This window comes from Anomaloglossus baeobatrachus, chromosome 4, assembly GCF_048569485.1.
Source record: "Anomaloglossus baeobatrachus isolate aAnoBae1 chromosome 4, aAnoBae1.hap1, whole genome shotgun sequence".
NCBI lineage: Eukaryota > Metazoa > Chordata > Amphibia > Anura > Aromobatidae > Anomaloglossus > Anomaloglossus baeobatrachus.
This window is the reverse complement of record NC_134356.1, coordinates 542,704,482-542,721,424: the sequence shown is the minus strand read 5'-3', so window position 1 is coordinate 542,721,424 and position 16,943 is coordinate 542,704,482. Positions and strand designations below refer to the sequence as shown.

At 42.9% G+C, this 16,943-nt stretch overlaps 1 protein-coding gene across 1 annotated transcript in view; it reads left to right on the top strand.

Moving 5' to 3' along the window:
- Positions 1–16,943, top strand: part of AGBL1 (AGBL carboxypeptidase 1) — a 1,396,462-nt gene that overhangs the window by 591,904 nt on the left and 787,615 nt on the right. Inside the window, exon 18 of the mRNA XM_075345952.1 lies at positions 11,837–12,017. Coding sequence (XP_075202067.1) covers positions 11,837–12,017 — 181 coding nt within the window. The remainder of the gene's footprint in view (positions 1–11,836; positions 12,018–16,943) is intronic.

Here is a 16,943-nt window from a genome sequence, read left to right as displayed (position 1 = left end):
AGGGGATAAGGATGACCACATTACTATAGGATGAAGAACAGGATGGGGACATTACTGCAGGATGAGGAACAGGATGGGGACATTACAAAATGGGACAAGGATGGGCACATTACTACAGGATGAGGACAAGTATGGGCACATTACTACAGGATGAGGCAAGGGGGGGCATATTACTTTTGGATGGGGACAAGAAAGAGCACATTACTACAAGATGGGCACATTACTACAAGAAGGGGATAAGGATGAGCACATTACTATTCGATTGTGAAAAGGATGGGCACTTTACTACAGGATGAGGAACAGGATGGAGACATTATTACAGGATGAGGATCAGGATGGGAACATTACTACAGGATGGAGACAAAGATGGACACAATACTATAGGATGGGGACGAGTATGAGAACATTACTACAAGATTGGGACAAGGATGGGGCACAATACTACAAGTTGGGGACAAGAATGGGCACATTACTACAGGATGGGGACAAGGATGGGCACATTACTACAGGATGGGCACATTACTACAAGAAGGGGATAAGAATGAGCACATTATTACAGGATGGGGACAAAGATGGACACAATACTATAGGATGGGCACAAGGATGGGAACCTTACTATCAGATTAGGACAAGGATGGGGCACAATACTACAAGATGGGGACAAGGATGGGCACAATACTACAGGATGAAGAACAAGATGGGGACATTACTACATGATAAGGACTAAGATGGGGCACATTACTACAGGATAAGGACAAGGATAGGACCCATTACTACAGAATTGGGACAAAGATTTTCACATTACTACAGAATGGGGACTAGGATAGACACATTACTACAGAATGGGGACAGGTATGGGCACATTAATTCAGGATGGGGACAAGAATGGACACAGTGCTATAGGATGGGACCAAGAATGGGAATATTACTACAAGATGGGGACAATGAGGGGGAACATTACTACAAGATGGGGAAAAGGATGGGCACATTACTACAGGATGGGACGAAGATGGGCATATTACTTTAGGATGGTAACAAGAATGGGCACATTACTACAAGATGGGGACAAGAATGGGCACATTACTACAGGATGGGGACAAGGATGGGCACATTACTACAGGATGGGCACATTACTTCAAGAAGGGGATAAGGATGGGCACATTACTACAGGATGGGGACAAAGATGGACACAATACTATAGGATGGGCACAAGGATGGGAACATTACTATCAGATTAGGACAAGGATGGGGCACAATACTACAAGATGGGGACAAGAATGGACACATTACTACAGGATGGAGACAAGGATGGGCACATTACTACAGGGTGAGGACAGGGATTGGAGCATTACTACAGGATGGGACAAGGATAGGGCGCATTTCTACAGGATGGACACATTACTACAAGAAGGGGATAAGAATGAGCACATTACTACAGGATGGGGATAAGAATGGACACAATACTATAGGATGGGGACAAAGATGGGGACATTACTATCAGATTAGAACAAGGATGGGGCACAATACTACAAGATGAGGACAAGAATTGGCACATCATTATAGGATGGGGACAAGGATGGGCACATTACTACATGATGGGCACATTACTTAAAGAAGGGGATAAGGATGAGCACATTACTACAGGATGGGGACAAAAATGACACAATACTATAGGATGGGGACAAGGATGGGAACATTACTATCAGATTGGGACAAGGATGGGACACAATACTACAAGAATGGACACATTACTGCAGGATGGAGACAAGGATTGGCACATTACTACAGGATGAAGACCAGGATGGGGCACATTACTACAGGATAAAAGAAGAAAGGAGAGACAGCACTGCCTGAGAATGGCATGCAATAATGATAGAATTAGTGTGCACACAGCCGGTTAAATTAAGAGGTGCTGGTAGATGGGATATAACCTCCCAGTTAGTATGAGAATGGCATGCAACAGTTAAAACTGTAAATTCACATATTCATTCCAATTGTACTATAATACAAAATGAGGTTTTTAGCAAACAATTAATCAATTTTTTGAGCCACCCCTGCCACATCACAGCAAATCTCAATAGGGGGATGCTACTCTATATTCTTTATTCCCATTGTGCTATGCGGCCACCTAAATATATTAAAAGCAGAACCATTTTAAAGCGACACATATACCTGTAACATTTCAGAACCACTTCTACTTTGCAAAGAGATGCAGCTGCGAAAAAAGGCAGCCCAGGAGCCAGCATGAGCAGCAGATGCCACACACACCAGGACAATGTCAGAACGGCCCTCACAGTGCCTAACCAGCAGCCATGAATGAAGGCGGAGCAGGCCCAAGTAAATGGTGCTTAATTAAATGCCTGTGGAAAAGGGTGAGGTGGCTGAGTGTGAGCAGTCCATAAAACCTTTGAAAAATGAGTCTTAAGATATTTCTTGGTCCAGTCTTGAAGTTTTATCTTATGTTTCTTGTTCAAAGGCGGTCGTTTTTCAGCTCTCCTTACCTTGTCCATGTCCCTGAAAATGGCACACCTTGTGCTTTTTGATACTCCAGTAATGTTGCAGCTCTGAAATATGGAAAACTGGTGGCTTCATGATTGATTTTACGCAATTCATGGGCAGTTATTTTGCTCCTTTTTTGCCCAACACGCTTCTTGCGACCCTGTTGGCTATTTGCCATGAAACGATTGATTGTTCGGTGATCACGCTTCAAAAGTTTGGCAATTTCAAGACTGCTGCATCCCTCTGCCCGTCAAATCTCTCTTCTGACCCATTTTGCCAAAGGAAAGGAAGTTGCCTAATAATTAAGCACACCTTATATAGGGTGTTGATGTCATTACACCACACCCCTCCTCATTACAGAGATGCACATCACCTGATTTACTTAATGGGTAGTTGGCTCTTAAGCCTACAGTTAGGTCCAGAAATATTTGGACAGTGACACAATTTTCGCGAGTTGGGCTCTGCATGCCACCACATTGGATTTGAAATGAAACCTTTACAACAGAATTCAAGTGCAGATTGTAACGTTTAATTTGAAGGTTTGAACAAAAATATCTGATAGAAATTGTAGGAATTGTACACATTTCTTTACAAACACTCCACATTTTAGGAGGTCAAAAGTAATTGGACAAATAAACCAAACCCAAACAAAATATTTTTATTTTCAATATTTTGTTGCGAATCCTTTGGAGGCAATCACTGCCTTAAGTCTGGAACCTATGGACATCACCAAACGCTGGGTTTCCTCCTTCTTAATGCTTTGCCAGGCCTTTACAGCCGCAGCCTTCAGGTCTTGCTTGTTTGTGGGTCTTTCCGTCTTAAGTTTGGATTTGAACAAGTGAAATGCATGCTCAATTGGGTTAAGATCTGGTGATTGACTTGGCCATTGCAGAATGTTCCACTTTTTTGCACTCATGAACTCCTGGGTAGCTTTGGCTGTATGCTTGGGGTCATTGTCCATCTGTACTATGAAGTGCCGTCCGATCAACTTTGCGGCATTTGGCTGAATCTGGGCTGAAAGTATATCCCAGCACACTTGAGAATTCATCCGGCTACTCTTGTCTGCTGTTATGTCATCAATAAACACAAGTGACCCAGTGCCATTGAAAGCCATGCATGCCCATGCCATCACATTGCCTCCACCATGTTTTACAGAGGATGTGGTGTGCCTTGGATCATGTGCCGTTCCCTTTCTTCTCCAAACTTTTTTATTCCCATGATTCTGGTACAGGTTGATCTTTGTCTCATCTGTCCATAGAATACTTTTCCAGAACTGAGCTGGCTTCATGAGGTGTTTTCCAGCAAATTTAACTCTGGCCTGTCTATTTTTGGAATTGATGAATGGTTTGCATCTAGATGTGAACCCTTTGTATTTACTTTCATGGAGTCTTCTCTTTACTGTTGACTTAGAGACAGATACACCTACTTCACTGAGAGTGTTCTGGACTTCAGTTGATGTTGTGAACGGGTTCTTCTTCACCAAAGAAAGTATGCGGCGATCATCCACCACTGTTGTCATCCGTGGACGCCCAGGCCTTTTTGAGTTCCCAAGCTCACCAGTCAATTCCTTTTTTCTCAGAATGTACCCGACTGTTGATTTTGCTACTCCAAGCATGTCTGCTATCTCTCTGATGGATTTTTTCTTTTTTTTCAGCCTCAGGATGTTCTGCTTCACCTCAGTTGAGAATTCCTTAGACCGCATGTTGTCTGGTCACAGCAACAGCTTCCAAATGCAAAACAACACACCTGTAATCAACCCCAGACCTTTTAACTACTTCATTGATTACAGGTTAACGAGGGAGACGCCTTCAGAGTTAATTGCAGCCCTTAGAGTCCCTTGTCCAATTACTTTTGGTCCCTTGAAAAAGAGGAGGCTATGCATTACAGAGCTATGATTCCTAAACCCTTTCTCCGATTTGGATGTGAAAACTCTCATATTGCAGCTGGGAGTGTGCACTTTCAGCCCATATTATATATATAATTGTATTTCTGAACATGTTTTTGTAAACAGCTAAAATAACAAAACTTGTGTCACTGTCCAAATATTTCTGGACCTAACTGTATACAGCTTAGAGTAGGACAACATGTATAAAAATTATCATGTGATCAAAATACTCATTTGCCTAATAATTCTGCACACAGTGTATAACTGGCAAAAAAACAGCTACTCAGTTGTTTATACAATGAGTAGGCCTGTCCAATGCTCAGAGAAGTAATGCAGAACCAAATCTAGTCGCAGATTTAACTGAACTGTTGTGTTGTTGCCTACAACAAAGGTGCGGTGCCACCCAGCAACAAAAGTTGAAACAGATGGGATGGGTACTGTCATGGATGTTACACAATGCAGTATTTCTCTGAAGTCTGATGATTGCTCTATAAATCCTTATTATATGCAGTTACATGAAAACTTTTTCTAAATATGTGTGCCATTATCACAAGCAGTTATGAAATTGGATACATGTTTTTCCATCTCCAGTTTCTACACAAGTCCTGAAATTTATTCTGACATTTACTCTTTACACATATAAAAGAACAAGTGATATGTAAACAAGACATAGTTCATCTTCAGTATGTCATTCTCACAAAGAGGCTCAGGCATTATCCACTTCTGCTATGTATATGATAAAAGAGATAAGTAGCTAATTGCACAGTAATTATATATATATATACTTCCAATGTCGCAGGACTGTTCTATAATAAACACGATTAGCTTTTTATACATTGTACTATCAGCTTGGTATACAGTACATGCAGCTAAGCGACGGGTCCTCTTGAGCAATATTCAATTTACATTCCCTATGAGATATTCCTAGCCAGGCCACATATATTGTACACCTGATACATTCACTCAATTTATGTTAAATTGCAAACTGTGCTATGGAGTGATATACGGGCAAGGTCCACAGACCGTACAAGAGGTCAAATGCTTCCTGGGTCCCACTTGGTGATAGCAGTAAAGTGAACACATCATGAATTAGATCTATTCAGTACAATTCCTTCACACACACTTTTTGGCCCCCAAAAAATACAGTGTGCCTCTTTCATCATTTGCATTTTATTTTACTTTCATTTTTTTTTGTCTTGTGGTATTTGTTAATGTTTTCGGCAGAAAATTCTTCAAAGCGGGCGCACGCAGTCTTTGACACTTTTTGAAACTTTTAAAGCCAGCTTTACACGTTGCAATTAGTGTACAATCGCATTTGCGATGTGACACGCCCAGGTTGCATACGGGATCTTATGAGATTGCACATAGGTCATTCATTTGCTGTCACACGAGCGTTAGTAGTCTATGTGAAATTGATCAATTTTGTGTGCGATCCTTTAGATCATGTGTTCTGTGACGTATGCATTGGGCACCTTTTTTTTTTTTTTTTTTATTTATTGACTTGCCCAGCGTGTGTAATGTGTAGGGATGCATTTTTACTATGTCATCTGCCATTCAGCTCTGCTACATGGCCGCTGACAGCAGACACAGACAGCCATGTAGCAGAGCTGAATGGCAGATGACAGCAGACACAGACAGAGCCGCACTGTCAGAATGAACTCGGGTGAACTTCACCCGACTTCATTGTCATGCTGCGGCTCCGTCTGTGTCATGCCCTGATTAGCGGTCACCCGTGAAGGACTCACCGGTGACCGCTAAACTCCTGAGTAACTGAATTGAGCAGCCCTCTCTCATATACTCACCGATCCCCGACGGCACGGCATTCACACTGCTCCGGCAGCTTTTACTGTTTTGAAAAAGATGGCCGCCCATTAAACAATCTCGTATTCCCTGCTTTCCCCGCCCACCGGCGCCTATGATTGTTTACAGTGAGACACGCCCCCACGCTGAATGACAGGTGTCACACTGCACCCAATCACAGCAGCCGGTGGGCGTTTCTATACTGTGCACTGAAATATGTGACGCCCTGGGCAAGCCAGGGGTCACAGGTCATAACACCACCACACCCTACACCCCAGTTAGGAACACCAAGGCTAACCTAAAATCCTTGTTGCCTTCCTCCAGTGGCTGATGTCCACACCAGGGGGTGGGCCAGGCGGTCGGCTCCGCCCACCGAGTAGTTCACAGCCCTGGAGGCGGGAGAACCAGGCAGATAAGAAAAGTTAGTGGAAGTAGAAGGAAGTGAAGTGGTAGAGGAGCTTGAGAGAGGAGTTAAAGTGGAAGACTAAGTGAGAGTAGTGACAGAAAAAGGAACAGTTAAGCAAGCCTGAAGTTGGTCCGGGTGTGTGCCCCGGACTGAGACAGCAAGGTCAGCAGACGGCGGTGACTGTCTGCAGGGGAGACTGCTCGGAGGTTGCTGGAAGGACCGCGGACGGGTGGTGGCCCGGCGGTACCGGAGCGGTATATGAAGAGCAGTCAGCACCATTGGCAGGGGCCTTTCGGATCCCGACAAGGCTAGGAGTCGCCGTGAATTTGCCAAATCCGTTAGTGAAGGGGACCTCTGGGTCTCCCAACAACCAAGTCCCGATTGAAGGCAACAGTCCAACCATTGAAGAGAGACACCGTCACCGCTAGGGCACCAGTTTCTCAGGGCCAGCGCCTGCGGGCAAAGTAGGGCTCCTCTGACCCACATCCAAGCCGGGGAGCGGGTTACCGGTGGGAACCCATCGCAACCATCATCATCTTAGGTGCAGGAAAAGGGACCGTCACCGTCAACTACTGGGGAAAAGCAAGTGCAGCCGTCCGTGGGAACCGTCTTTCCAGCCGTGTGTTTTACCGAAAACTGTGTCATCATCTCAGGCTGAGTGAGTACCACAGTGCCGCAAGGCACAGCGCTGCCCCCGCGTCCCTGCACCCCACCAAGCCCTGCATCACCCACCCCATCACTGGGCCCCAGGACAACTACCCCCTACCCACGGAGGGGAGAACCAACAACTTTGCTGCTCCCTGTCACCGCTCCCGGGATCCCCATACAGAGCAGCGGTGTTGTCCACTTAATCACCACAACCGTGGGTGGTGTCACGGACAATAAACTATCCCAAAAACCAATCCCCTTTCACTCACGGGCGAGGAGCGCCGCTCGAGTCCCCGGGATCCGGCCCATCGCTCGAGCCACCGAGCAGCAGCAGCAGGCCGCAGCGGCTTTACCCGAGCAGTGGGAGAGCGCGGCGTCTCTTCCTCCGCCCGCGACAAATAAATAATTAAATAATTAAAAAATCCAGCGTGCGGTCCCCCCCAATTTTAAAATTAGCCAGATAAAGCCATACGGCTGAAGGCTGGTATTCTCAGGATGGGGAGCTCCACGTTATGGGGAGCCCCCCAGTCTAACAATATCAGCCAACAGCCGCCCACAATTGCCGCATACATTAGATGCGACAGTTCTGGGACTGTACCCGGCTCTTCCCGATTTGCCCTGGTGCGTTGGCAAATCGGGGCAATAAGGAGTTATTGGAAGCCCATAGCTGCCAATAAGTCCTAGATTAATCATGTCAGGCGTCTATGAGACACCTTACATGATTAATCTGTAAATTACAGTAAATAAACACACACACCCGAAAAAATCATTTATTAGAAATAAAAAACACAAACATATACCCTGGTTAACCACTTTAATCAGCCCAGAAAAGCCCTCCATGTCCGGCGGAATCCAGGATGCTCCAGCGTCGCATCCAGCGCTGCTGCATGGAGGTGACCGGAGCTGCAGCAGACACAGCCGCTCCTGTCACCTCCACACAGCAACTGAAGACAGCCGCGCGATCAGCTGAGCTCTCACTGAGGTTACCCGCTGTCAATGGATGCAGCGGTGGCTGCGGGTAACCTCAGTGACAGCTCAGCTGATCGCGCTACTCACCTCAGTTGCTGCGTGGAGGTGAGAGGAGCGGCGGTGAGTAGCGCGATCAGCTGAGCTGTCACTGAGGTTACCCGCGGCCACCGCTGTATCCACCGCTGGATCCAGTGACAGCGGGTAACCTCAGTGACAGCTCAGCTGATCGCGTGGCTGTCTTCATTAGCTGCATGGAGCTGACAGGAGCGGCTGTGTCTTCTGCAGCTCCGGTCACCTCCATGCAGCAGTGCTGGATGCGACGCTGGAGCATCCTGTATTTCACCGGACATGGAGGGCTTTTTTGGGCTGATTAAAGTGGTTAACCAGGGTATATGTTTGTGTTTTTTATTTCTAATAAAGGATTTTTTTCGGGTGTGTGTGTTTATTTACTGTAATTTACAGATTAATCATGGAAGGTGTCTCATAGACGCCTGACATGATTAATCTAGGACTTATTGGCAGCTATGGGCTGCCAATAACTCCTTATTACCCTGATTTGCCAACGCACCAGGGCAAATCGGGAAGAGCCGGGTACAGTCCCAGAACTGTCGCATCTAATGTATGCGGCAATAATGGGCGGCTGTTGGCTGATATTGTTAGGCTGGGGGGCTCCCCATAACGTGGAGCTCCCCATCCCGAGAATGCCAGCCTTCAGCCGTATGGCTTTATCTGGCTGGTATTAAAATTGGGGGGGACCGCACGTCGTTTTTTTAAATTATTTAATTATTTATTTCACTACACAGTATAGACACGCCCACCGGCTACTGTGATTGGGTGCAGTGTGACACCTGTCACTCAGCGTGGGCTCGTGTCTCACTGTAACCAATCATAGGCACCGGTGGGCGGAGAAAGCAGGGAATATGAGATTGTTTAATGGGCTGCCGGCTTTTTCAAAACAGTAAAAGCCGCCGGAGCAGTGTGAACGCCGTGCAGCGCCAGGGATCGGGGATCGGTGAGTATGAGAGAGGGGGATAGACTGACATGGACAGAGAGTGAGGGACAGAGATAGTGACCGACTGACAGAGATTAGTGAATGACAGACATTGTGAGGCGCTTCAGAACGCAGCTTTTCAGCTGTGCTCTGAAGCGGACCTTTTCTAAGCTGCGGTGCAGAGCGCACACCTGCGCACATAGCATCAGACACCAAAATCGTATGAGGGATGTCACACGTTACAATTGACTAGGTTCGTGCAACAAAAAGCTCAATTCTAGACAAAGATACGATGTGTTTGCGATCAACGGTTTTGCGTAAAATCCTGATCGCACGTAGATGTCACACGCAGATACCTCACAAACGATGCCGGATGTGCGTCACTTACATCTTGACCCCAACGACGGATTGTGAGATATATTGAAGCGTGTGTAGCGGGCTTAAGACCAAAAAGTTGCATGTTCCACTAAAACATAACACAATTTGCAAATTGCGGACAAGACTGCCTCTGTGTGCTTGTCCCCACATTGGACGTGTGCAGGAACTGCCTGTAATTTACATGCACTAATCTGGTACAAAATTTGGATGGAAAAACAACATGCTGCGATTTTACTCTGTAATTGGATGAGACTCACCCATTCAAGTCTTTGGCTGCAACAAAAAAATAATCAGAGTCCATACTGTGATTTTCACAGATACATTTCAATTCTGACCAATTTAAAAAAAAAACATCAAAGAATATCACAAAAAATGCCATGAATTTTTAACCAAGGGAAATAAAGCAATGGGGATCTATATTAAAAAACACCCCCAACTGTAACAGGCTTGTCTATATGGCTAAAAAACTCAAAGAAAAAATGCATGACACAAATGTATTGATTGTAAAAAATGTCATCCAAAAACGTTTGTTAAAAACAGGGAAATTATTGGTATTTTTTGGGGGACAAAGAAATCCACTCTGAAAGGATTGGAAAAGTCTATATACAGGTGAACCAAGGATATATTCGTAAGGGCCCATTCACATGTCAGTTTCTCACATATGAGTGCTATCTGTTTTTTTTCACAGATAGTATTTGTACCTTTGACTGTTTATGGGGCTGTTCATATGTATTAGATGGGCAGTGCCTCATGATATAAATATGCTATGTCTTATATGTATACTGTTGAATAATATGAATGCATGTGTAAGTATTTAAGTGTTTTTTAGAGAAGAACTTGTCCCATATGTAGTAGAGTTAGGACTGTATGCCAGGCTGCCGAATTCTGCAAACTAGTGGTGGGGTTAGGTCAGTGGTAGAGTTTTAGAATAGAAGTTAACTAAGATAGGGAGCAGTGACACATGGCAGGGTGGATGGCTAGACGAGGAAGCTCCTGAGGAACGGCAGTCTAGAAGTGGTTTCAAAAGTGAAAGGATGTGGCCTCAGTGCGAGGGCCAGTCAGGGAACTCTGAGATAACCTCTGGAGGTACAGTGCCTACTGTTCATCCTGGCGGGCTTAAAGAGTCGTGTGGCTACAGAAGCCACCGGGGCCCAGAAATTGATGAATGTGTATGCTATAAGGGGAAAGAAGGCACAGACTCCGAAGTATTAAGGATGAGGTCCGAGATACTGGGAGCCAGAACGAAGAATAGTAACCCAGAGATAGAGAAAGGGAGGCCATGGCTGTCATAGTGGTGTGAAGAATAAGAGTAAGCAAGACTATTTGGCCAAGTGAACTTTGTTGCTGAGTGTCTCACTATCTGTCAGTGTCTGCAACTGGCAGCAGGGATGATGAGCACCATCTCGAAGCAGCAAGTAAGAGTCATGGACCCTGCTCAAAGCCACTTTCGCACACGGACTCTCCTTGGCGAAGAAGAGTGGCACCAGTGCGGCCCAGGGATGGCTGCCTCCTTCACACACATCTGTGATTTTTTTGTGGACCAAAGATGGTCCATGTCGGATCAGAGACATGTGCGATATTTATCCAAATTTCAGATCAAACTCTGCAATACGTCTATCAAACTCTGATGACACTGATAAAAATCACTGAAGAAATTTGGTTTGTTTTACTTTGTCAAAAAAAATAACATTAGAGTAAGGCCTTACACAAAAAGGTGTAGTCACAAGTTGCAAATTTGTTGTAGAAATTTCTGTGATTATCTTATTTATTTGAAAAGGGCTTGCAGGAAGACATGCATTTGTTGCGGCAGCCATCCCACAGATGAAAGAAGCTCATTTTTCATTTTAAAATTTTCTGTGTGGGAAAAATCTGCCATGTGTAGCCTTACATTAGGGTGGTTTTACGTAACGATTTTAGGAAAAATGCATTTTTTTGCATGATTCTTTCTGGTGCTGTTTGAAAGAGATGCTGCAGCCAAATGTTAACTAAAATGGAGATATCAAATGCACTACAAAACACGTCACCACTTTTGCATTTATTACCCACTCCTGGTTTTGGTTTACAAACACTGTAGTAAAAAAGTCACAAAAACTCAATGTGTGCAGATGACATTTTTGTGCTACTTGAGCCTTTAGTTTTTCTTTAAAGTGAAGCATATATTTCATGTGTTTTGATGTTGTGTTTCTATAGAACTATAAAATCCATGTCCTATTGCAAATTGTAATTGTACTGTGTAACCTGTGTATTGTATATATTGCAGGTAGTCGTCAGTATATGGTGCTTACTGCTCGGGTACACCCTGGTGAGAGCAATGCCAGCTGGGTGATGAAAGGAACATTGGAATTTCTTACCAGCAGTGATCCTATTGCCCAGATCCTCAGAGAAATGTTCATTTTCAAGATTGTTCCAATGCTGAACCCAGATGGTGTCATCAATGGAAAGTAAGGAGAAAATGTCTAAATATTCTTTCATATGACAACCTTAAGTTATGTTATACATCGCTGAATTCATCCTGTCATGAATAATAATGAGCGAGTTTCGAAATACTCGGATTCGCGATACTCGTAATGAGTACTGTCTAATAATCACGTATGCATTCCGAATACTGTGTGCAATGCAAATCAATGGGGAATACTTGCAAAGTAACGAGTAATCCAAATGCTGTACTATTCCATCAAGTAGCAAATAGTATGGCATTCGGGTTACTCGTTACATTGCGAGTATTCCCCATTGACTTGCATTGCGCTCACTATTCGGTATGCATACACGAGTATTAGACAGTACTCTTTACGAGTATCGTGAATCTGAATATTTTGAAACTCACTCATCATTAGTCATGACATAACTAGAGAAAATCTACTATAGTGCTATCTCTTAATATAAAGTAGCTAGAACGTAAAGTGATCAACTTCCAATTAAAAAATATATTATATTTGTATATACTTTGTAAATAGCTGGCAGGTAGATTGGTGGATGGTAGATACTCATGTAGACATATGTACAAATTGATCCAAGCTCGGACAGCAATGAACGGACTGGCCGTGGTTCTCCCAACCCAAGAGTTACAGCCTCAGAGACACATATGAAGCTGTCATGTCTGTATCCGGAGATTTGTAGCCAATCCATGCACTGCAGTCCATGCTTGGACCTATGTGCATGGATATCCTAAAAGGATTTAGACACTGAGAAACATCTAAGTTGCCAAATGTGTTATTTAATGGATTTATATGGATGTGGATTCTACGGCCCAGCGTTTAGGAGTGGCTGTAGAACCTGGGTGGTATGGTCGCTACAAACCAGGATATTTGGACCTATTGAGCTAAGGCTTCCTGTAGAGTTCTAGGTGATTAATAGGGGATGTTTTCTAAAAAAACGTCCACTTAAAGCCTCATTAAGATGTCTGTGTTTATTTACATTTGCCAAATTAGTGGTACAAGTGTCATCAGTGTTTGGTCAGTGTCACCTTTTACTATCAGTGTTTCATCAGTGATTTTCATAGATGGATAAATAAACAAAATAAATTAGAAAGCTTCTCCTATTCTTTCCAATGTTAACCATGGACAGTACAAGAACTGTTACTGATGCTATGCATGTGCTCTTCATTATTTTAATGGGTTAATGGACTTGTAATGGCACTTTCATCTTTTCATGACATGGTGTACAGCCCCATAAACTATAATGAGCAAATGTTCTGTCTATGAAAATCATGGATAGAACATGTGCATTAAAAAAAGGATGCCTGAATGAAGACAAAGAGTATGTTGACTATGCAGCTTTTTCAAAAAATGTTTATCAGTTGTTTCGCTCATAAAAACACCAGAAAAGCAATTCGATTCTATGAAAAAACGACTTGCTGTCCATACTGCATGTTCACGATTTTGAGCTTTAGGCTTTCAAAATGCCAAGCATTTACAAGAAGATATGTGTCCATTTGTCTACATTTCTGCTAGAGAGTGCTCTGTATTATACAATAAAAGTCAGTTAACAGCCTGTACAACATCTTGGTATCTTTTTGAGCACATTGTACATGTTGTCACCTCAAAAATGCAAATGTTTTATTCATTGCTTAAAAGGGGTTGTCTAAGCTTAGGGCACAAGTCTGCAGCAGCTCTTACTGACTACAGACTTGTCAATCTTCACAATGCGACATGTGAACACTTTCAGGATTCTCAGGTGCCAGTGCTGTGGGTGAGACGTGGATTATGTGACCACAAGTATGCAAGTTGCATATTTCCAACTAGATGTGTCCAGTCTCATTCCACACAACCGGAATTGGATACGGAGAAGCCTGACAGTGCGCACAGGGCTTGCTGTGAGGATTTACAAGTCAGCAGTTAGGCTATGTCGGCACGTTGCTTTTTACCTGCTTTTTACCTGCTTTTTTGCTGCTTTTTCAACTGCAGCGTTTAATGCCAAAATGGTTGTGTTCTGCTTTTCAAGCAAATTCTATGGGAATTTGGGTTTCTTGTCCGCACTATGCAGTTCAAACTGCAGCCTTTTTGTTGCAGAACTTTGGTCAAAAACTCAGCTTTGCAGTGCAAAACCCAAATGGCAAAAACAACTGACATGTCAATTGTTTTTGCCATTTGGGTTTTGCACTGCAAAGCTGAGTTTTTGACCAAAGTTCTGCAACAAAAAGGCTGCAGTTTGAACTGCATAGTGCGGACAAGAAACCCAAATTCCCATAGACTTTGCTTGAAAAGCAGAACACAACTATTTTGGCATTAAACGCTGCAGTTGAAAAAGCAGCAAAAAAGCAGGTAAAAAGCAGGTAAAAAGAAACGTGCGGACATAGCCTTAGTTTGGGTGGTTGCAGACTTGCACCGAAAGCCAGGACAACCTTTAATGAATTAAAAAAAAAAAGACACCAGCAAAAAAGGCTAAAAAATATTACTGAAATAATATTAAAACCGACAAAGCTCTTCAGGAAATAACCAAAATATATTCGAATTAAAAAAATAAAATTAGTAAAAAGGAATAATTTCTGAAGATGCTCCACTTAAAAAATGATGGTCTTGACTACAGGAAATTTTCAAAAGCATTCAGGAAAAAAAATTGTCAATGATTTCTAAAATCTCATAGCTTTTGCAGATAATATAAAAGACATAAAAACCGGTGCAAAAAAAGGAAAAATACTGCATAATTCTGGCATACCCACATAATTTTTTAGGAGAAGACTAAAAATGAGCAAATACTGTAATATTCGTAATCGCTATACTCAAAACAAGTACTTTGTAATATTAGCATATTCGTTCCGAATAGCGAGTACAATGCAAGTCAATGGGAAATGCGAGTAATTTTCTGCTGGACTCACCAGAGAGGTCTGGGGGTCTGAAGAAAAGGCTGAAATGGATGGGAAAGTGATGAAACCGAATGGGGAAAACCTGGAGAAATTCTCTCACTTTCTTTGTCTCTCTGCTCCACTCTGTGCCCCCGGCCATGCCCCGGTAAGTAGGAAGCACGACTAGCCAATCACAGTAACGCCACAAGCAAGATGGCGGTAGCATTACTATGATTGGTTAATCAGCCCAACATGTTCAGTGGCTGCAACTCAGGTGCCAAAATGGCTGGGCGGGACTTCCGAATATAGTGAGGCGAATACACAAAAACTCACAATATAACGAGTACACCGAATACCATACTATCCGTGCAAGTAGCGAATAGTAACAATTATACTCACTCATCACTAGAGAAGGCACTTCAGAAAAATGCTTGTTTTCCCTGAAATGTGTTTTATGTCTTCTAGGAGGATCTTTTGCTGCAGATTTGCTGTTGGTAGGCTCTTTTTTCTATTTCAAATATTAATATCAAGCTGAAGCTGTCAGAATATTGGACACAGTGACTTAGGCCTCTTTCACACTTCAGTTTTTTGCTATCAGGAGAGAATGGGTATGCCCAGACAGAAAAAAATCGTCTCTGTTGCCTGATTCCATCATTTGACGGATGACGACGGATCCGGCGCCCATAGGCGCCGGATCCGTCTCCTTCCGTTTTTTTCGACGGTCCCAAAATAGTTACATTCAACGTTGCTTCCGGCGGCCGCACAGACAATTTTTGCTAGATCCGTCATACTACGGATGTAATGTGAGGCTATGTGTCGCAATCCAGCGCTAATACAAGTTTATGAGAAAAAAACGGATCAGGCGCTGGATCCGTTTTTTTTTTCCAATTCGCCGGTATTGCCTGATGGCAAAAAAGTGATGTGTGAAAGAGGCCTTATTTTAGCCGGTTCATGGCTTCAAAGCCTGAAGTAGTGAAAAGAAGTTGCAATAGACAAAATGTATGCACAGCAAGTCATTTTGTGTATAGGTTTATTCTTTTTGGCAATTTCTTAGTGCTTTATCAGGCAGGTTCTACATGGAATCTACATGAAAAAGTCTGCACATTCCTCAGACTAAATTCACACAGCATTTTTGCTGCCTTTTAATCTTTAGCCAAAATCTGCTTTTAGGCTAGAGCCCCACTTTGCGTTCATCTACTTGCAGTTCTAAACGCGCGTTTTGGGCTTAGTTGATTTGACCAAAGTTGCCTTTTTCAGAAATTTAGCGCTGAAAACGCATGCGTATTTACCGCGTTTTGATGCGTTTTTAGCGCTTTTTACCTGCTTTTCCCCCTGCGTTTTGATGGATGCGTTTTGAACATCATGACACTGCTAAATAAAGTTTAAATAGTCAAACTCAACAAAAAAATTGGAAAAAAAGAAACAAATCTATATTTTTGTTAAAAATAATGAAAATAGATTAATTTAATGAAACTATAACGGTAATATGATATTTAATGGAAAAATAGCAATAATTTATTATTATTATTATTTTTAATTGCCGGACTATGTGTGTGTGTAAAGGGACATATGAAATCATTATTTTGATGTCCAAAATGCATGTATTTTTGAAGTTCAAAACGCATGTTTTCTGCACTGGAAAAGCAGGTAAAATGCAGGAATTTGCTTGATTCTTGGTTTTTGCCATTTCTCATAGACTTTAATGTTAGCAAAACGCACCCAAAAGGGCAAAAACAATTGACATGTTGCTTCTTTGAACGCATTGTTTTTGCCACAAAATATGCAAATTAAACGCAGCGTTTTAAACCACAAAGTGGGGTCAGAAATGTCACAATTTCCATAGGATAACATGGAAAAACAAAACGCAAGCCATTTGGCCATAAAACGCTGCAGCTCAAAACGCTGCAGAAACGCAGGTTCAAAACGCAAAGTGGGGCCCTAGCCTTATGGTAGTAAAAATGCTATGTTGAAAATACAAGTTTTGCTGCTTTTGTTGGCTGCATTTTTGCAGTGTTTTTTTTACCTTTGGATTATATGTATTATAAACAGTAAATATTTAACTCATCATACCCCAAAATGAGTTCTT